The 22,006-nt window shown below is 47.2% G+C and overlaps 1 protein-coding gene and 1 pseudogene across 1 annotated transcript; one reads left to right on the top strand and one right to left on the bottom strand.

The window, feature by feature from the left end:
• LOC104167032 (phospholipid-metabolizing enzyme A-C1-like) lies at positions 1-1,158 on the top strand. The gene is made up of 3 exons (XM_009707154.1): positions 1-180; positions 373-641; positions 1,038-1,158. The coding sequence occupies exons 1-3, from the start codon at positions 42-44 to the stop codon at positions 1,137-1,139; spliced, it is 510 nt and encodes a 169-aa protein (XP_009705456.1). The 5' UTR covers positions 1-41; the 3' UTR covers positions 1,140-1,158.
• Positions 1,159-3,498: 2,340 nt separating this feature from the next.
• LOC104167034 overlaps positions 3,499-22,006 on the bottom strand; it is a 34,168-nt pseudogene continuing 15,660 nt past the window's right edge.

Here is a 22,006-nt window from a genome sequence, read left to right as displayed (position 1 = left end):
TGCCCAGCAAGAGAGGCATGTCCTGACCTCGCACTCCTGAGATGGCAGCTATTGAGAGCTTCGGCACCACCCACCCCGGTGACCCTGAGCCTGGGGACCTGATCGAGATCTTCCGTCCAGCTTACCAGCACTGGGCCCTCTACCTGGGGGATGGGTACATCATCAACGTGACGCCTGTAGGTAAGGCTGGTGCAGCCCAGTAGGGTGCAGAGGGGGCTTTGGGGTGACCTGGGAGCCCTGTCTGCCTCCATGGGCCAGTGGTGGACCCTGTGTGTGTAGATGGCTGTTCCAGGAACCAGCCAGAAACCCCTCTGATGTCTTGGAGGGACCAGACAGGGCCAGCCTGGCTCATCCCATCCCTGCCTTCCCCAGATGAAGGGCCCCCAGCCACATTTGCCAGCGCCAAGTCAGTGTTCAGCAGAAAGGCCCGGGTGAGGATGCAGCTCCTGAAGGAGGTGGTGGGAAATGACACTTACCACATCAACAACAAGTATGATGGCACCTACGCTCCCCTCCCGGTGGAGGAGATCATTCGGCGCGCCGAGTACCTCATTGACCAGGAGGTGTCCTACGACCTGCTCGGCAACAACTGCGAGCACTTCGTGACGCTGCTCCGCTATGGAGAGGGGGTCTCTGACCAGGTAAGTAATGTGGAGTAAGCCCCTGCATACCTCACAGTGCACCTCCTTGCTGCTCTGTGTGAACCCTTGGACCGAGGCGCAGCCTGCAAACTGCATGGGGACAGCAAAGCCCCAGGCCTGGGGTCCAAGCCATCACTCCCTCTGGCCTCACCAAAGACCCTAGACCAGGAGGTTTGCTATGGTCTGTCTGCACCCTGATAGTGCCCTCTTACTGAATGCCGCAGCCTAAGGATAAAAGCCTGGGTGTTACCCCTTCTGCTTATGGGGCAGGTGTCTCTCATTCATGTAATTGCCTTGATTATCTCTGCCTGCTCTTCATTAGTGTGCCCTGGGGGCATAAAAAAAAAAAAACAACTCATCATGTTTCCAGCCTGTGTTTTACTTCCCGCTTTGCAGGCCAGCCGAGCAATCAGTGCCATTGGGTTTGTAACAGCTGCCGCCGGTGCCTTCTCCTTGCTGGGCTTGCTCCGGAGCAGATCCAGAGAGAGACAGTACTGATGGGCCACTGGGATGAGCTCGAAGCAGGGCAGGGAGCCCCTGGCCAGGAGGAACCCAGGACAGTTTGCAGCCACAGCTGCTACCAAGACTTACTAACAACTGTGCTGCCCTTGCTGAGACCAGCGCTAGCCTGTTTGCCACATCTGCTTTTATTTCATTGCCTGTGATGATTTTTGTGCTAGTCTGGGAGCGCCTGCAAGCAAATTCTCCATCCTCACACCCCTGGTGCTCTGCTGAGGGCTGGCACAGGTTTTCTGCACCCATCCTGTTTAACAGCTACATCCTGTGGGCTCTTTCTGTGAATAACCTATCTTAACATTTTTACTTTTTTTAATCAAAAGTAATCTAAAAGTATTGCTGAGGTTCTATCTTGTGTCCTCCAGCTGAGGGCCTGTGCAAGTGGAAAACCCCAGGTTCCCAGGCCTGCAAAAGGGCAGACAAGGCATGTACTGCGTCTCGGAGCCTGTGCCTGAGGTGCCTAAACTGAGCTGCTCCTGCGAGGGTGGGAGGTAGGAAGGAAGGGCAGGTCTTACAGGCTGTATCCCTCAGTGTTTTAAATGAGTGCTCTGGTTTTGGCATGACGGTGTTTTGCTCAGTTTCCTCCTGCCTGGAAAGTGTCCCTTTCCCTGGCTCCTCTGACTCCCTTTGAGAGCAGCAAACCCCTAGTCTGGGAGAGTCTCACAAAAAACCCAGCTAGCTTTTTCTCCAGCAGCTGTTTATTCCAGACTGGGGCCACTTTGCCACTGAAATTTCCCTCCTCATCCCTGTAAGTGCAGTAATTGTTGGCACTGGACCTCACCAAGCGTACTAGATGATCTTTAAGGTCCCTTCCAACCCAAACCATTCTATGATTCTGCTCCTTGGGCTGCCAAAGCACTGAGGTTTAAAAAAAGACTGCCGTGGATTGCAAAAGCAGCCAGGAGCCTTTGCCCCCTGGAGCTGGGGCCATTGGCTCTTCAGTGACCAGAAGTTGAATTTAAGCAGTTTGTAGCCCCAGCACAAGATCGATCTTCCTCCAGCCTGCAGGAAGGCAAAGCCATGGTCCCTGCAGTGCTGTGGGTGACGTACCTGGAGAATGAGCTGTGTGGCACCTATGCCTCATCTCCTAACCTACAGAGCCCTGCTATTTCCTTGTCACAAAGCTGACGTGTGGCTTGTCTTAGAAGAAAATGGTTTTGGAAAAGTGTGGTTTATTACTCTTTACCAGGAGTATCTGGCTTACGTGTTTGGAGCCATGTTATTTGCAGACCACATGTAAGAAATTAAATCCTGTGTTGCTTTTGCCACAGGCAACTGCCTGGACTGTAAGAAGAGATGAGAGCAAAAGAGCTGTCTGTAAAAGGCTTGCTATTTTTGTCTGCTCTTAACATGTACATAACGGGATCAGAAGCTTTTTTTAAACATCAGTTGTTTCAGTGTTTGAAATAACAAAGCCAAGACTTCTGGTTGTATTTTGTAGTGCCCTCTGTTATTACATTTAAATAAAGTTCTTTTTTAACATGGGAAAACATACTATAATAAAACTCTTGGCATGACCTACTTAAAGCAAGAAGCCAAGGCTTAGCTCTGTTTTCTGCCACATGACACCAACCCTGGGCTAGGACCCAGCAGCGGCAGAGCACAGACCGGGGGGGTCATGTGTGCGCAGCAGCTGTGCTGTCCTCTGCCTTTGCAAGCTTAAGTGGGGCATATCCTTGCCAGCCTTCCCAGCCTGGTCTTACAGCAATCTGTGAGCTTTAACCTTTCTCGTACTCAGAGCATGATATCTGCAAGAACTGGCAAGGGAGAGCTGGGTGAGGGCAGTGTATGCACCCTCTCATATCTGTAATTCACTTGGGATGCAAGAAAACGGAAATTAACTTCATCCGGGGAACTTTCTTGTAGTTCTTGGAAGCTGCATTGGTTCATTGAACATAGGATTTTGCAATTGTATGCATGCTCCTCTGTACGGTCAAGATTAGGTCACTGATTTTGGATTGCCTTTCCATCAAGCCTGGTGGATGCATTGACAGGATTTGGTGGAACAGTGACTGAAACATGGTGTGAGAGTGTGCTATGGAGCAGCAGAAGCCATCGCTTTGCTGTATTCAGTATTTCTGAGCCTTTGTAGAAGATGTTGGCAAGGCTCGAGCCCTGCTGTTGCCATGGAGGAGAGTTAAGGCTGTTATTTTACCAGCAGCTGAGAGAATAAGCCTTGCCTGTGCTCCAGGGCCCAGCCTGCTCCTGAATGGATGGGGTTGTGCAGAGATTCAAACATCTGAATCTGGTGTACATCAAAGGATGAAAACCCAGGCTGTGCAGTGCAAGCTGGAGAAGCTGCCAGCACTGCACAGCCCTGCGCCGGGCTGCAGGGTCTCGCCTAATCCGCATCACTGTATTCATAGGTGGGGTTAATGTAAATCTCATCTGTGCTTTTTGCTGCAAAGTCTTTTGTGTTTGTGGGAGGCCAGTTTGAATCCCTCTGCAGCATCCTCTGCCACTTTCAGTACTGGCTGGCTGACCGATACCCAAACCAGGCTTTAATCAGCAGCCAGAGGTACTTATTCTGCAGGATAACATCCTGCAGAGTGACACGGTGCAGGGTCAGTGCTGTTGCGCTTCACTGGAAGGAAGGACCGTTCAGGGACAAAAGCCATCCCTTGCTACACGTGCAACCCCCCCTGAGCCCCACGGTGCTGGGTGACTGCGTACACTCCCCTTCAGTAACATGGCTGCCAAATGCCACCTTCCTCATCCATGGGAAGGCAAGAGGGAAGTGGTTTAAAAATCAGTGCCAAGCACCTGACCCATGCTGTGGTCTGCTCCCCTGCGAGACAGGGCAGCGGGCTCCTCCCGGGCAGCTGCACCTCAGCTCGTTCCCTCTCTAAAGGCTTAAGAGATGTGATCCAAATCATCTCTGGGGCTGCATACAATGGATTTGGCTGACACAAATTGAGTCTTAAATAAAAAAAAAAAAAAGGCCTGAGGGTTTATGCTTCTGCAGGAGGAGAGCGTGGCTGCAAATGGGAGTAGAAAGACCTGACCAGACGCTGCTCCTGTTAACCCCAGGGAACGTGTAGTAAACAAATGCACTCACCTCTGTAAAAAAAGATACTGATGCTCTTGGTCCTTTTGTGTAAGATGTAAACTCTCCAGATCACAGGAGTGCAAAGAAACTGTTGGAAAAGACATGAGCAGCAATTAGGTTTAAATGCCTTGCCAAGATTTGCATCTGTTACTAATGATTCGAGAAGCTGAATAACATTTTCCCAGTGGCAAGCATGGAGGAGGCAGTAGGAAGTGACAGTTAATTCCTTGTCACAGAAACCTTGGAAGGTTTGATGCCAGATTCCCCATAGCATGGAGCTGCCTGACTCATCTCGGCTACTTAAGCTACTGCTGAAACCTGCAGATCAGGTGCCTGGGGGAGGATCTGGTGCCCAAAAACTTCTGGGGAGCTGCAGCTAATGCACAACGTGCAGCTCTTTTTCCTCTGTGCGTGCTCGCCCTAATGGCAGGTCTCCACCTGAATCCATCCCGTGCAGGATGCCCAGCGATGAGCCGCAGGGCTTGGCCGTTCCCGACGTTGGGCAGCACGGCTGGAGGCAGCTGCTGGCGCTGTGCCCTGGCTGAGTGCCTGGAAGGGCCGAGGCAGCCACGGCCTGGCGTGAGCTCATGGTGCTCCAGGGGTGGGAGGGAGGCAGCAGCAATCCCTGCCCACTCGCTTCTCCAGCCAATGTGCAAAACCACAGTCAGCTTTTGATTTTCTGTTCGGAAGAAAAGCTCAGTGAGCTATAAGCACTTATTCTCCCCCCTGTTGCCACCCAGTCTTTAGAGGAGAGGAGGACTACTTCATTAATCAAGCCCCTGTCAGAAGGATGTTAGAGAAGTTTGAAAGGGCTGCTCGATCAGCAAATTCATTTCCAAGATGACCATAGCTGTAGCTTCTGCTCTATATGCTTAGGTAAAGGGCCAGCAAAACACGTGGCATGAAAAGGAAATGCACATTTCATTTGCGCTTACCTGCATGCCACTGTACACAGCATCAGTGTCAGCGAAGAAGAGGAAGAGGCAGGTTGCACGCTGGAAGGCCAGGAAGAATGACGATACATCTTAAGAAGGACATTTGTGGCTCTGAGAACAAAGGAGGTTGGTAACCAAAATCTGCAAATATGTTGACAGGAGCCCTGAATGCTAATGCTGTAAAAGTGCCATCATGTAAAATGCCTTCCCACTCCCACCTCCCCCCTAAAAAAAGAGCTGTGCAATTGAAACTAGAGGAGCTACTCCCCAGCAGCCTGTTGCAAACGTCACCACCTACACTGCTTTTTCTTGCACAAGTGATTTGGCATGTTCTGATACTTCTACAACCACAGAAAGCTGCCTTGAAGGGGCACTGCTGTGAGCCACACCAGCATCCCTTCCCCTGGGCTCTCCTCCACGTGCTCAGCCATACACCTGGACCGCAGGCAGCAGGAGAGGCTGCTTGTTCTCATGGGCTGCCCTCCCAGGGAGGACCAGCTGCTTCTGCAACCTACAAGGTGCAAAAGTGGGCTATACCTGTGCCTTCCACAGGAAGAGTTTGTCTGGCTTTGCATCCTCTTCCAAAGGAGCAGGAGATCACAGAGCATTGGCAAATGACTCAGGCTTCCAGAGATGCCCAAACTCCTGGCAATTACCAGGAACTGAGCATCTTAAAACCAGCTGGCAAGTTGGATCAGCGGCTCTCAACGGCCTCCTGGCAGCTTTCTCATGCTAGGGAAGAGAAGGGACAGGGCTGAGATAGTAGCAAAAACAAGGGAATTGCCCTTTGCTTCCTCCTAGGGTTTGTTCCCAAACAGGGAGGAAACAGAGAGAAGTGTGTCCAGATTTCTCAGCTGACAGAGTCCTCTGTCTCGTCTCAGCCTGGCTGCTTGCAGGACAGCTTCTTTCTGGTCTCACCTGTCTTCCACAGGTGATCAAGGCTCTGTGAAATGGGTTTGGGACCTCTCTTTTAACAAAATACCTAACAAAATCAACTCTGTTAAGATGAAGCAAAGTCCTGCCCTCTCATCCGTGAGCTGCAATTGCAAAGGAGCTACCAGTCAACTGATAGGTAGAAGGGCTAAATCATCTCTGCAAAACTCAAACAGAAAATAAATCTTATTGTGAGAGGATTTTAACAGTGATGTTATCACAGGCTTTTCTCTCTCACCTCTAGGAATGACAGTCAGGCAAGGTAAGACTGTGAATCTCAGAGGAACTCATTTTGATGTGTGTATTTTGAAACAAATATATCCGATCCTCATATGTTCTCTGTGTTCACAATAATACACAGTTCTGCACCAGCCCATCATCCTCTGCAAAGCACACATTTTCCAAAACAAGATGCAGTCTCCTTTCTCAGCTTGCTGCTTCTTATCTCAAGGAAGAAGCTAACATAAGCAGTGCTCACTGACCTTTTTTGTGATGGAGAAGTAGGAGCTCACATACACCAACCGTTATTATACATGCCAGTCACTGATGCGGGTACAGAAAAATCCACAGCATCCCTTCCCTAGCAGCCTCTCCTGCCAGGGTTATTTTGGGGCAGAAACAGGAGTCTGCAGAGTACATGTTACTCCAGCTCTACTCACAGTTAGTGTAGATGGGCTTCTGGAAGGGCTTTCCCTTGGAAAAGACGAAGGCTGCAATGATGCAGTTGATGATAGAAGACAGCAGCCACTATGTAGTGTCTTCGTAACTGAGGGCAGTGCTCTGGGCACCACTGCTGGTACCCCTTTCCCCTGGGCTGGGGGGGCACATGGCCTGGTTCCCTGGAGAGCAACTTGTAAGGTAACACTCAGCATTTTGTTCCTGCTCTTTCCAGCAATAGTGAGCTGCAAACAGCAATTTCCTCTTCTTTCCAACCCAGCCTACTATAATAACCAGGTATCGCCCACAGGAGTGAAAATCATACATTTAAAAAAAAACCAACCACAAACAAGCAAACAAAACAAAACAAAACCAGCTTAATTTTCTGGTGTGTGCCAAAATCTTGGCTCTCAGGTGGGCAACGACAGCAGTGTTTGAGAGACATGGCTCTGAAGATGTGTGCCCCAGGTGCCCATACACCACTCCAGCACGCTCGCCCTGTGGTGCATCCATGCAGTGGCAGGGAAACGGCCCTGGCTGAGCCCTGGCATCTGCGAGCATCCCCACTGAAATGCCTCGCTGGGCCTCCTGCCCTATCAGTTCCTTTGTGTGATGATATGCTGGTCATTAATATACATTATAATATATACTATACATGTGTATAATACAGAATATAATTTGGCTCTGGAAGATGGAGAGAGACTTTCTACCTTTCACAAACATGGAAATGAGCCGGTTTCTGACCTCGCAACCATTTTTTAAGCCAAGTTGGATTTCAGAAAAACGCAGCCCCAGGGCTGTTTATTTCCCGGAGGAGTTCTGCGGCCAGACCCGGGGAAAGGGCAGCAAAGGGGAGTGGAAAGAGGCTGGCGATCCCTGCAGGCGCCCTGAGCCGCTGCCCCGCCACCAAGGGGATGCGTGACAGCCACAGCATGGCACAGCTCCGTGGCATGAGCACTGGCACTTCTCCCACACTTCCAGAGGGGCAGCGCCCTGCGTGCTTCAGAGGAGGCGTTTGAAAAATATGTGTGTGTTAGCCCTTGGGCTGGCCCTTTAGATTTCAATGTGGTATCTGCAGCAACCTAATTTTGTCTTGACAACACTCTGCTGAGTATACACACAGTTGAGGGGGGTGGGATTGTCCCATTCTGGTCCTGCCGTGGGCTCAGCTGCAGGCCATGGTGAGGTTGGAGCATCCCCTGCATACAGAAGCTACATCACCTGCAAGCTGGAGATCAGAGACAAAAAGAGGGACTTACCTCTGGCTGGCCAGCACTACATACCAGGGCTGCTGCCTCATCAGAAGGAAGCCACAGGTTTGCATGATTATGGTAAAGCACATGTTGAGGACAATGGAGAGCAGCAACGGAGGAGAGATGAGCTGGCCAGGAGGGCAATAATGTGCCAGGTTTGGATAGGCTTCAGTTCAAGCTCACTGGGGAGAAACCAGAGGCATTTGCAGTCCATGGTAGCTCAGCCTGCCAGCATCCCTCTGTGTTTGCTGGACAAGCAGAGCTGCATACAGACCCCCCATCTGCTCATCAGAGGTGAAAGCTGCCAAGCCTGGCCCTAATAAGCAGGTAAGAAATGGCTTAGATCTCCACTATTTTCCACCTGAACTTTCTCTGAATCCCCTCCCTCAGGAAAACACACAGAGAAGGTGGGGAATATCATCCCATCCATGGGGATCTCCATGGGACTGTAAAAGCTGTACTGAGTCTCATGCTGGGAACACACAGGAGAGCCAAGAGCTGAAGTTACACTGTCTGAGTCCCACTAGCAGTCACCAGAGCAACTGCTCCTCCTCCAGTTGACTCTGGCATCCAAACCCTATTGGTTACATACAGAGTCCTGCAGCTGTGTTTGCAAAGGACTTTGAGCCAAATCCCACACTCTGGGCCTTAGGAATTTGTCTAGCATCAATGGTTATGTTGTTACTGACAGCAGAACTTGGCTCCTCGTTTTTGTTTTTATCAGGAAATTAAGTCAACTATTTACACTCAGGCTCTCAAACAGACACACCTGGCTTCCCTGAGCTGCTTACTTGTTAGGCAAACCAGAAGGATAATGATGATGTCTTGTAACAAATACTGGTGATTCCCAAAGATTTGCAGCTACTGGAACAAAAACAAAGGCAGTATCACCTGAGAACCAATGACAACTTTGATGATACAAGCTGTAGCATCCGATGCTATTTCAGAGCAATGTCATGCCAGAAGCAGCAGCCTCACAGCCCTGATGCAACCCCATGAGGACTGGCAAGCCCAGCTTTACAGCTGTCAGCCAGGTCTCACTGAACCCCTTGCTAATTCATAACACTTGTAGGTGACCTAACATTTGAATGTGGCATTTGAATGTTTTTCCATCCTTCTTCTGGCAGATGCCAATGCCCCTTGGACCACTTAGATCAGGTCACACACTCCCAGCCCACTCCTCAGTAACAGCAATGTCAGCCAGAGTTTCACTTTGTGCCAGGTTTGAAATGTCTTTGGGTAGTGGGGACATGGACAAAGTTCGTGTGCCCAAACCAGTAGCTGGGGAAGCCATCCCCATGTGGTGACCCACCAGCGGTCCCTGTTTGCCACCAAGCCTCAGCTGTACCTGTCAGATTCACAGCAGCTCACTTTGCCTTCTGCCCTCCACCCTCTCTGGGACTGTGCACAGAAGATGTGCATGAACGGAGGCGAGAGAGGTGGCCCCAAGTAAATCCACACATGCATTTCCTTCACTGTTTTTCTTTTCATGTATTAAAATTTTAGAGGATTCATTACATACTGGTGATACACAATGGTAATTCTTCCTTAACTACCCTCCTTCATCTGCCTGAGACACTCACTTCTTTTTCAAGCGTTTTTCCAGCAGAGAGAGGCAGCTGCTCTCCCAAAACCTCCTTTTTACAGCAAGTCCTGCTCCTGGGCACCCACCGCCCGGCTAGGCAGGACTCACCCCCTTTTAATTCCTTTTCTTCTTTTGGAAGAGATGAAGTTTTATCACTGGGCTTTGTCCCTGATTCTGGGGATCTCTACAACCACCCCAGCCCCTGCCGGTAACTACTCAGCTTTTGACAGCTTTGTTATTCCTTGAAGCCCTGCATGCCTTTTCTTCCCTGCTGAGTAATACTACTAAAGATAAAAACGTACAGTAAGCACAGCATGCTGATAAAAGATGAGCATGAAACACTTACCCAAAACAGCAGAGCGGTACCAACAAACTGAATCAGGCCATAAAGGGTCACGTATTTAACCACAGCAAAGGAAGCAACCAAAGCAGCTCGACCTTCCCTGCTCAAAACACAAAACAAAGCTAAAAACCCCACTTACAGCTACAGTACTGTGGCTTTAGTGCTACAGATGGTTTCTGCTTTTAGAATCTGTGTTTATATCTCTAAGAAGAACAGAAAACAGTTCAAATTCCATAGACAAATATTTTGGCCTTAAGATACTGCAGAGCCACTTAACTACCCATCATCTGCAGTGTTTTGTTTCTTTGGTTTTATTCTGCAGCTACAATTTTAATACCTGGATTAAGCTGCTGTTGCTTTTTCATTACTAATTTGCTCAATAGTTCTGGGAATCAAGCACATTTCTATACAAACGGGTAATTGTCTTTGCATACATTTGGTTAAATAGCATTATTACTGGCTGCTCCGTGACTGTGTGCAGCATATGAATATATATTTTTTAAAGTAATAGCAAGCAAATCTATTCTGCGGTCACTGTCATACTTGCCCTTTCATGTGACTCTACTGTTCCAAAAATATCAGCCCCCATGGGCAATGCTCTCCTAAAACCACAAAAAACCTCCCAGCACTGGAATGTGAGGATCAAAACCAATTCAAACACGCTCATTCTATATTTTATATAGTTACTGAGGAATTAAGTTTGGTTTATCAGCATCTTTGAGAGTAGCGCACTCCCACTCACGACCCCCACACTGAGCTCAGAGCAGGCGGCAGCAGCCTGCGGCTGCACCAGGGCAGCACCCAGCAAACTCGGCTGATCAACTCCAGCACACACGGGATGTTGGGGATTTGGGAGGTGAAAGCGAGGCCATGGATGCCTCCTGCTCTGACCATGGTATCCCTGCATGGGCCTTTTTCAAAGACTGAAATCCAAGGGAGTCAAAAGATGGAGAGACACCCATTCACCCTGCACAGAATGTTTACTGGTGCTTTACAAGTTTTGCTTCAAGTGTCCTTTGTAATTGATCTTCCTCTATTCTGTAGCCCAGCTGATCTCATTTTCCAGATATCTTCCCTTCCCTGAAGCTTAAATATTTCTTTTGTTCATTTAATCCCATTATACCTATTTATAATCCTTTAAACTACCCTGTATGCTGTTTCCCACACTGGAGTTTGTGCATACCTCTCCTGTTAAACAGTCTCCCAAACTATTTAAATTACCATTTTAACCTCCTATTCCTTTCAATCTCCCATTCACATTTCTTTTATTGCTCTTTTATGAGCTTCCTGGCCTTGTCACCTCTGGTTCAGTGCTCAAGTGTAGGCTATGGACAACTTTTACAAAGCAAGCTAATGCATTATTATAAAATTATATTATGATAACTTGTTTGATATAATAATATTTATTATTATTATAGTGTACATAATTTACTAGATAGCTTATAATACATAATATTTATAATAAAATAATAGGTAATATTTTTATGGCTAAGACCCTCAAATTCACAATTGTGTAAGAAATATGTAAGAAAAAGTCTCTTGCTCCTATTTCTGGGAGGAAAAAAATCCAAAACAGTAATCCTCTGTTATTGCGTATGTTAGTATAAAAAAGGTGGATAGATAGTGTTTTATAGTGACACTCTGACGGACTGTACCCATGGGCTAACTTGGGAAATGCTGGTGATAAGCAGGGTTGGGCAGTCTCTCATCACAGCACTCCTTAGGTTGAAAGAGAGGAAATTTAGCAAGAACGGGAGATGAGCTCCTACATATCCCACAGTCATTGGCACCATCACCACACATACACACTTAGTAACTGATGGAGGAAAAAAGACTGAAAACACATAAGCCTTGCACGTGGGTGATCCTGCAGTGGAGCACCCACTGGCTTAGCACTTGGGGGTATGTCAGAGCAGGGACTCATGCTGGCCCTGAGAAGGCAGTGGCCATTTCCAGAGGGCAAGTTGTATATGGGGAGAGAATGGGGCAGAGTGTACTGGGTAAAATGAGGATTAAGTTTTGAAAGAGGCCGTAACGGGAAAGGGAATGCTGCCACTTTATTCCAAACAGTGTTTTCCCTCTGGTACCAGGAGCCATGGAAAGGGAACAGGGTGTGCAGGTTTGCAGCAGCTCCTGTGCAGCTTGGCTTTTATTGGCATTTTCTCCTCAACTGTCTTTGTAGACCTAAGGGCACAGGAATTGCTGAAATAACACAGCAGTTCCAAAACCACCACGCATGGGGCCTCTCTGAGAGGGCAGGGAACTTCATCCTCAATACTTAACTGTTTCTTTTTCAGAAAGGTATCACGTCTTGTTTATGCTTAGCAAGTAAAATCCATCGTTAGCGCAAGTCCTGTTTGGGGGAGGAAACATTCCTTTGGGGGACCTGAAGGAGCATCTTTGGGGTCAAACTCCCAACTGCATCAGGTTGTTTTCAGCTTTACTAAAGCTGCAGCCAGGACAGCACCAGCAGTCATGCAGGACTTGCTAGGGGTGGGGGCTATTTGTAAACACAGGGGTCTGCCTCTGTATTTTTCTCTCAGCCTCATCTAATGCCGCCTTCTGTACCGCACCGGCAAGAATGGAGGGGTGCAGGTACTCCTGATGCAGAGGGAACCCTGTAGGAGAACTGGGAGGAAGGTGGTCACAAAGGATGCAAACAGGGGTCACCTGTGGAGGAAAGGAGGGTCAAAAAGATGGGCCTGGAGCTGGGACAATTACACTCTAAAGAAGATTTGTTATTGGTTTGGCTCAAGAAGAAAACAAAAGAGAACCTTACTTCAGTTTCTGAAACTCTTCAACGAGGCTGGACTGCTAGGCAGGAGACATCCTAGCAAAGACAGTCACGTTCACCAGTATCTGCAAGAAAGAGCAACGGGCTGCCTTGGGAAGGCGTTTGTGCCTCCATCTCTCCACCAAGGCAGGACCAGGCCTCCCTGACGGGTGCCTGACAGATGCGTAAAACTCTCTAATCCTGTCTCCCAAACCCTACCATCGTTTTGCTACCCTTCGAGTTTTCTCCAACATCAGATTTATCCTGCTCTGTTTTCTGCCTTGCGTGTTCTGCTGGGAAGCCAGCGATCACCACATGCTCTGCAGCAGCCGTTAGAGCAGCGAGGCATTGTAAGTGTTTCCCATGTGCAGAATAGATGGTCGTTGACAGCAGCAATAACACTGGTCAGCCTGAGGTTTCTCCTACCTGAAAATCTTGCCAGAGAGTATAAAATCTGAAAAATCTTTCCCAGCACCAGCTATTTTATGGACTGGGTGACGGGAGTTGAAGGTTGCTGCTGCTAGATGTGGGTATTTTGTGTTCCTGATGCCCCTGCTGAGCAGAGGCCATTGCCAACTATGGTAGTGGCACATGGGAATGGGGGTGATGTTTTTAATTAAACTGAAATTGAGAAGGTGACCATGGAGTAACTCCACCACGCAGCTGCTCGCAGCACCACAGACACCCTTGTCATTTGAGGTCTTAGAAGACGCTGAAAGCAAGCTGTTCAGGTTAAACCTGAGGCATGGTGGGATGCTGCCCAGAGTTGTCAAAATGCAAAGTGACAACATTACAGCTACCGACAGAAAAAGACCTTTCGCCATCTGGAACACCACTGCCACTTAATAAAACAGGGAGGGCAAGTAAGGGCTTTGTTTCCTCTAAACTTACTTTCGGCAGCAAGCTGTAGATGCGCTTTATAATAATCTGATAGGACTTTCCATTGATTGCAAAATGGTAGTTGCAGGTTTCTCCCTCCAAGGCAATCTTTTCCTCGGTATTAGCACATACCTGCTAGAAATAAGACAGCATTTATTCTAGATTGAGCTTCTAACATACCATTTCACTTCCGCCTCATCAGCCTCCCACCAGGCAACAAGGGACACAGCCTTCTGCAGCATCCTTTTGTAAAACTTTACACCTGTCAGTGCTCAATTTTCTAGCTGTGTTTCCACGTGTAACTAATCCCTGTTAGCCCCAGGCTGCTAGTTTAGACACTGAAGTTTGGCCCAGCAAACAGTCACACAGACAAGTATGTATAATGGCATTAATTCTGCACACTTCAAGAGTGATTAAAGTGGCCACTGCATCTGCAAAGCCTTGCCAGTTATTTGTGTAGTTATTTCACATGTTGTCCTGAGCAAAAAAACACTGGATTAATTATTTCTCCCTACCTGGTTCATGGTCCATAGCACACCTCCATGTACCCTGGGGTAGATACAAACTAGCCCCCAGGTTGCCTCTCTTCCTCAGAGCTACTTCCAAATGTCAAGCAAGGAGCCAGTCGTTAGACATTAAAAGCTTTGTTAATTCCCCCTGGCACTCAAAAGCAACCATCCCTGGCTGTGCTTACACTGGAAGCAGCTGTGTTTGCTTTGCAGTCTTCTGCCAATTGCCAGGTAATGGAAGCTGGAGCGGAGCCCTCTGTTTGCTTTGACGAGGATGATTTTGCCGCCCATGTGAATCATACCCGCGTTCCCGGCCACTGTGACAGCTGTCTGCAAGTTGTCCCCTGCAAGGATAATGGAGAGGCAGGCTCCTCATGTCTGCCATAGCACGGTGGCAGCCCAGGTAGAGACCATGGACGTGCAATGGAGGATGCTGGAGGAGTGAATGTCTCTCCTGTGTGCCCTGCAGCAGCCAGCACAGCCACAGAAGGAGCTTGGGGAATTTACCTGTGACCATGACACTCCTGACGTGGGTGGCAGCCAGCTTTTGTAGCACCAGCTTCATCTCCTGCTTCAGGCGGTTCTCCATCCCTCGGAGGCTGAGGAAGAACAGCCCAGACTCTGCCTCCTCTCTTGGAGCAAGGACAGAAACACACGTGCTGTTTCCCACGGATGGCACAGAGAGCATGCTTGGTGGGAGCAGGGAAACACAACGGCTACAAGTTCAAGACAAGCAGTGCCCAACAAGCGCCAGCATTTCTGCAGCTTCAGCCAAGCTGCTGACCCGCTACGTTGCTGTCTCGAGGAAGGAGCAATGCAGCAGAGATGTGTGTGCGGAGAGGGGGACGGGGATTTGCAGGAACTGACCTGCTGAAACCCACAGATTATGACATACTATTCTATACCATTTCTACTGCAGTCCCAATCCATTACCATACAGAAGCACAATAACCAGCTTTCATTACCCTTTGATAACAGATTCTGAAATTCACCTCAGTGAGCCTTACGAGAGCAGTAGTAAAGCAGGCAATTAAGAGTAATGAGCATCTGCTGAGAGGAAGGTGTTGTACAGTACAGCTTCCTTTGGCAGGAGAGGAGGGGAAGGTTTGGGTCAGGACACGTCGGTTTGGGGCAGATTATAACAAGCAGATAGGAAAGCAACCCCACAGCGATACCAGCAGCTCATCAGCACACCTTACCGCTCTAGGTTGGTCACACTCACATCCTTTCCTAGGTTTAGCACCTTATGGGCCAGGGCAACGACTCTGAAGCCCTGGCTTGTGTACATCTTAAGCTCCTTTAGGAAATTAGCTGGGACTGTTTACTGGAAAAAAAGTTTAATGGTTAGAATATTCCATCCTTGCTGATTGCTTTTCTAGGGTTAAATGCCTGTCCTTTAAACCACTTTATAGCCTCAGTTACAGCACTGTGGCCTCTCATAGAAGTCAGCTGTTTTGTACCAAGGCTGTGTAACTGACTGTTCAAATAAGTGATATAGGCATCTGTTTTATACTTTTTAAATGCATGTTAAGATGCAGGTAGATAAGATGAATTACTGGGCAGAGGACAAATAACTGACTTCATAATTCTGTCCTAAGCTTTACTGCATACATGCTTAGTTACCGAGGAAATTGGGTTTATGTTTATGCCTTAATGTGAGAATTCTCTCAAATCCTAAATTTTCAATTGTCTGATCATTTCCGTGACTCTAAAAACAAAGTTCCCTTTAACTTTGCAGTATTTTGTACTGACTACGTACAACAATCACAGCTTTATGGTGCAGTACCTAATTATTCATTAAACTGTAATCAATACAGAAACAGTCAAGACAGGATAAGAGGATCTACTTAGAAACCTGAGGAAGCAAAACATAATTTTGAAGACATTTTTCTCGCTGATGTTGACTTGTTCGGAGATTTGTGTCATTAGATCTTAGGTGGTTCTAAACTAAATCTTTCCAATGTCCCTCAAAACCATTTTCACCTGTTTTGAAGTCAGTGCCATCTGAAATAACAAACCACAGAGCCACAGACCATTGGTACTATGTTTGCTTGGCATCCTTTTGAAGCGTTCAACGAATGTGACTTGAGTTTCAAGTTAGCAGACAAATTTGAGTACAAACCTATAATATTGTTCACGTGCAAAAAAGAAAAGTCTATGTTTACTTGCAGACAGAGGACAGAAGTCTTGGCTCGAGTGTTAATACCAATTATCCTTAATAACAGTAATTTGCATGTCCACAGCAAGTTTTCCATTGCTGAGATTTAAAGCCTTTGCAAGCTGGGTCAGTAACTCAATGTTGAATTTACAGGGCAATAAATCAGGAGAAAATTTAAGAACTTCTACAGCACAACACACTTGCTTTGACACATGCAATTACCATGATCTGACGTCTGCTCTGGGTATTTTCATGTATCAACATTGTTTATGCCCTACATCTTCAACTGATGCAAGTCAGCTAAGTGATGTATAGCGGCTGAATCTCAGGCTGTGCATCTCACTAGCTGCTGGGCTGTGCGCATCTTTAACTTGCAAACAAACAATGAAAACTTGTTTCTAGCATTAAGTAATGACATTTAACAAGCCCAAGGCTTGTTGGTGGGAAGTCATACACGTGCAGTTGCAGTGTGGACAGTGGAAATCCTTTCAGAATTTCAGCCCCAACATAAGCTCTGGTTTGGATTAAGTCTAAATAAAGACTGTAAAGTTGCCCTTTCCCAATTCTATACCAGTACCTTGTCTGCAAAAGCTGGACACTATTTCTGGTGCTGCTTTCATATACAGGTTGTACCGTTCCTCTCCCATCTTTTGTGAAACAGCAGACATCCTCTGCAGCCCAGAAGAAAATGGGAATTGATGTAGGATTGCTATTCCTTCCACGGGAACCTGGAAGAGGTCAGGAAAGTGAGATGTTATCTGAGTCATTGATTACACAAAACAAATCCATTTTGAACTTTTACTCATTTAAGTCTTTCTTGCTAAGGTGATTTATTATTAATAGAAGGCTGTTTCACTTTTGCTGCCTTCTGGCTATGGGGTGAGATCACCGATTACAACTTTTAGGAACCACGATCTCAACAACTCTTGTCTTCCCAGTGTACTTCCCAGGAACCTCAGTGGTTTTCTCTACATTTAACTTGTTTTACAGGCTTTGTCACAGCCTTTCTCTTAATAACCACATATTAATGCACTATTCCTGGTTCTACAGCCCTGGGAATGGAAATTTGATGAGTTACAGTGACATTACCATGGGAACAGAGCAATCCTAAAAACAAGACAGATTTCCTTGTTGCCACAGCACCATCTTGCTGGTGTTGCTAGCAGAAATCACATTCCTTCCACTGGGAAGAAGCTGGCTGGGTCGACATTTGGACTGCAAAAGTAACAATTTTCAACCGCCAAAACACAGAGCTTCCCAAGGGGACTTTTAAGGGGAAGAGTGAAGCAAACACCACTGTGCTTTGGGGTGAGGCTGATAAATCTGCTAGTGAGGTTGCATGACCATTATCAGCAGGACTCATGGACCCACGTCTGTGCTTCCCGATGTAATGCCTTGTCTTTACTCACATTGCCTCATCCTGCAGATGAGCTCATGCTTTGGACATTTATTCTATTTACACAGTTTCTCTGCATCAGTTTTCACTTAAACTGATTGTATTGTTTCATTTTGTCAGCAGCTTTACAGAGTGAGGATTCAGAGAAGTCTGTACCTTTTATTGGTGCAAATAGTAGAGTTGGAAATGAGGGGCTTTTAGACCCATGAAGTGCTTTAGATGCCACTTCAGGAGCAGCATCTCCACTTCAATCAGAACTTGCTTTTCGGTCCTAGGCTTCCAGCGGGCCTGTTTTGGGGGAAGATGCAACACAGTACAGAAAGGCATTTTGCAGCCACTACCCCAGGTAAATGAATAGTCCATATGCTAGGACTTTGCACTTGCTGCAGCTTAAAAACACGGAACATTCATTCTCAGAAAAAATTGGACTTACAGTGCTGGCCTTTGGCCCTGGTCTAACAACGCAGGTGGCGAGAGAACTAACCCCATCCTGAGCTGTGCTGGAGTCTTCTACCTCCTGTACAAAGCAAAGTGTTATTTCTGATGCTTTTTTTTTGGCTTCGCACCTGTCTGTTAAAGCAGGGACAGCAGCACATGGGAGCGCGTTTCCCCCTTACTGTTAGCATCCAGTTGCAGAATTATTTTGTTATGATCTAATAGGTCTTCCAATCCATCATCAGTGACAGCCTCCCTGCCGCCTTGTCCTTAGCAGAAGCCTACAGGTCCCTGCCTCTTTTGATGAGAGTAAACACCTGTGTCAATTTTTGTGGTTTCTCTAAACTCAAGTACCACATAGTTTTAATGCCATACCAATGATGAAGGTAAAGAGAAAGAATTATCCTTATCTAGCTAGTTTTATCTTGCAGTCTCCTGCTTTTAAAAGACTCTCACTGACGTTCTGTGCAGAAACAGGGTGGTAATTTTCAGTGTAGGATGCTTTTAGCCCTCCAGCTCTGTTACTTTATGTACTGCCAAGGCTTATTCACCCTCATAGTCCCCTTCTGCTGCCGTGTGGCTCTGCTGCTGCCTGCTGTCCCGCAGGAGCGAGCACCAGCCTGATGCCTTCCTGCAGTGCTGCTGAAAAGAGCTGCCATCTGGTTTACTTATTGATTAATCTCTCTTGAGCAAAAGGTTGAAGGAGAAAAGATGACGAGGCAGTTAACTGCAGAGACCCAGAGCCCCCAGGCTAGGACATGGCAGGGAGAAGCGCAGCCCCTTTCCTTCTCCTGCCTCCTCCCACCCCACTCCCACCCAAGCAACTCTCCATCCCTGCGGGTGAGCCCGGAGGCTCAATCTCCCACCTCCTCCCCAGGTCTCTCTGAGACTTGCTGTTCACTCAGCTGGAGGCTCCAGCCTTGGTTTCTCCATAGGGATGTCCCTTTGCTAATCAGAGACAACAGCCTTTAGCATAAGGCCACAAAAACCTGCCTGTGCATTTCCTTGGCAGACTTGAGCTCTCCGCACCACACGGCCAACGGCATGGTCTGATCCTCTGCTTCCAGCAAGCAGCCACCAGGCTTCCCCTCTGCTTCCTTACACTCCAGTGTTTCCAAATCAAATTAAGAGAGTAAGTGCAGGCAGCCCCAAGGACAATGATTGCTGGACTATCAAAAAGCAGCCGCAGTGCTGTAAGTCTGTCATGAGGTTATAGAAATAACAGAGCAAATTCCAGCTGTTATGACCAGAACTGCAAAGGAGTTTCCCCTACAGGCATGTATTTGAGCTTGACCTGTGAGTGAACTCCCATGGGCTGGGTTGGAGGTGTCCGTGCTTTAGATGCGTGAAGAGGTTGCGACTCACGTTACCCAGAGTGTGCCCTCAAACATTTTCAGATCCAGAAGATCACCCTGAATCTTCTTATCCAAAACAGCCAGTGAATGACAGCTCCCCATGGCTCCACACACAGGTCCCCAGGGCAGAGGAAGTGCTGGAAAGGAACTTACGGATTTTCTGAAACCTGATTAAAAGCAGAAGGTTAGTGGGACCGCTTATAAGAGGGATGCAGAGACACAAATCCTCAGCTAGTGCATACAGGCACTGCTCTGCTGCACTCAGGGGAGCTGAGCCCAGTAACTGCAAGCAACACACTGTCCTGCCCATCCTGATTAACAGGTCGGATGCATCCAGGAGGCCAAAAAGTACCCAATAATTAATTGGCATGAGTTCAACTTGATGTGAAGCAACTGAGACAGTAAAACACTCAGAGGGGCTGGCACAGGCACAGGAGTCCTGCTTGGCAATTGCTGCTGGGTCTTAGACAAAGCAGAGAAGACGCTATCCAAAAGGAAACAACTTGCAGCAGGGGCCTCAAAGAGGTTTGGCAATGGGCCCTAGGAGAACAGTTGTGAAGGTGCAGTATGGAAGGGGGTGCATCTGCTTGGGCTGGTGCTGTGCATCCACCGGGGCGGATAAGCACCGTCAGCCCACCCTCAGCACCCCCGGGAGCAACGTGGGAGAGCTATGAGGAGCCCGACCTTCACTTCCAGCTGTAGATTTTACATCCGCATAGCCACAGACATCAGATGCTTGGCCTTCACACCATGGTTTTAAAAATGGGCAAGTTGGTTAACTCCCATTGAGTTACACCGAGGCATGCTGTCAAAGATTCATGCCCCAATTTCTTTCTGTGGACAGCCTGGAGGTTTATTCCCTCCGCAGCACAGACTGGACATGTGCAAGGCTGGGCTGGGTGAAGGCTCTGTAATTTCATCATGGAAGTTATTTCTCAGAGTCCTCCCTTCTCACACACACATCCCCCTCTAAGAAAATGGCTGACTGACAAGCTGCGTCTGCCAGACCACAACACAGCCTGTTACCATTCAGGCTGGCATGTTAAGAAGAAATTTAAATAGATTTTATTTACCTTTGATCACCACTAGCATCCCCTGTTACTAACACAGGCACAGTGAAATGAATCTGGAAGCGAGCAGCATGACAGCTCGCAGCTCCATTAAAAGGAACAATGAATCTGGGACCTGTTGTCCCTCTGGGCCATCAAAGTCTGTTCTGTTTCCAGCAAATTATACCTTGTTCTCAGCCGGGTCATAATTGGCTTATTAATTAATTAATACTTGAGAGACACCATGAAACTGCAAACATCATATAAAACCAATAAACATTTATATCTTATTAAATGTACAATAGGATATTTTGTAAGTTGAATGAAATTCCTTTATTGTCATTGCCACGCAGTATTCAGCTTAGCTGACAGCTAGTCTTATAATATGTTTAAGATACAAACATTTAAGAAAGACTAATTATGCAAATAGGCTAATGAGATCAATGCAGACAGCAATAGCTCCTCCCTGTGTTTTGGCAAGCCACCAGCACTGGTTCCCAGCTGGGTGCAGACTGGTCATGTCTGCAAAGAGAGCTTTACGTTTTGATACCTTGCAAGGGACACTTTTTTATTACATTAATTTGTTCTCATATATGGATCCAGTTTTGTTCTGCTGGTTATGTGAGCAGACACCACCTGCAAGGCTACCTTGTTGGAAATCGCTTTGGGTATGCTGTGAGCTGTCTGCCTTTTGGTGGGCTCCAAGCCTGTCCAACATGCACCTATTCGGTGTGGCCTCCCTGATGCGCTGGAGGAGGGCCAAGAAGAGATTGTGCTATGTGCCTGTGGTTTGGTCCCACCGGAAGAGTATTTTATTGGTTGACACTTATTAATTTCTTCTCATTAATTTGCATCAGATAGTAATTTTCTCTCTGTCCTTTGAGGAAGTATTTGGAATGTGATTTTTCTCCTCTCACAATGAATTCATTCTTTCATTCATTACAGCATGATTATCTCTGTGGTGTTGAAGTATCTGATATATTAACAGCTACTAATGAAAACCTGGGAGTAGATGTGGGGTGTGTGATTTGTCCTGGCCACTGCAAAAGATTAATATTTTGAGTTTAGCATAACAGGCACTGCAGACCTGAAGTCTGTTATTGTATTATAGTAATATGAATGAAATAGTATAATTCTGGATACAGTTATGTTTAATGTTTACATAGTGGTTAGTTCTTCAGGATTTCAGTGGTCTTTGGGCTTGGAATTGAGATGGAGCCTGCCATGGGTTTGATCGAGTCCCTAAGGACACCTGAGCTTTGCAGGTCTGATCCGTGGTCTCATGGATTTTTCACGGTATTTACAGAAGGCAGGTCAGATTCAACAGGCACCGAAGTCCTCCACACTTAATTTCAACAGAAGGAGCATTATCCTAACATTTAAATGCTGAAGGCTTTATTGACTAGATTAAGAATATTTATTGAACTGTGCTGCGAATGACATAATTGAAAAGCCCTGTGCATATTCTCCAAATCCCCTCAGAGTAATTAAAAGCACTCATGCTGCTGCTGATTTCTGTTTGTCTTGAATTAGTAGTGAC

This window comes from Cariama cristata, unplaced genomic scaffold (genome assembly GCF_000690535.1).
Source record: "Cariama cristata isolate BGI_N322 unplaced genomic scaffold, ASM69053v1 scaffold24479, whole genome shotgun sequence".
In the NCBI taxonomy this organism is placed as follows: domain Eukaryota; kingdom Metazoa; phylum Chordata; class Aves; order Cariamiformes; family Cariamidae; genus Cariama; species Cariama cristata.
This window is presented reverse-complemented; position numbering and strand designations above follow the sequence as displayed.

Bases quoted from the DNA above. Each gene is read 5' to 3' on its own strand.
- LOC104167032 (XM_009707154.1), top strand. From the start codon at position 42: ATGGCAGCTATTGAGAGCTTCGGCACCACCCACCCCGGTGACCCTGAG. The intron at 181-372 runs GTAAGGCTGGTG...TGCCTTCCCCAG, and splicing joins CATCAACGTGACGCCTGTAG to ATGAAGGGCCCCCAGCCACA. The intron at 642-1,037 runs GTAAGTAATGTG...CCCGCTTTGCAG, and splicing joins GAGAGGGGGTCTCTGACCAG to GCCAGCCGAGCAATCAGTGC.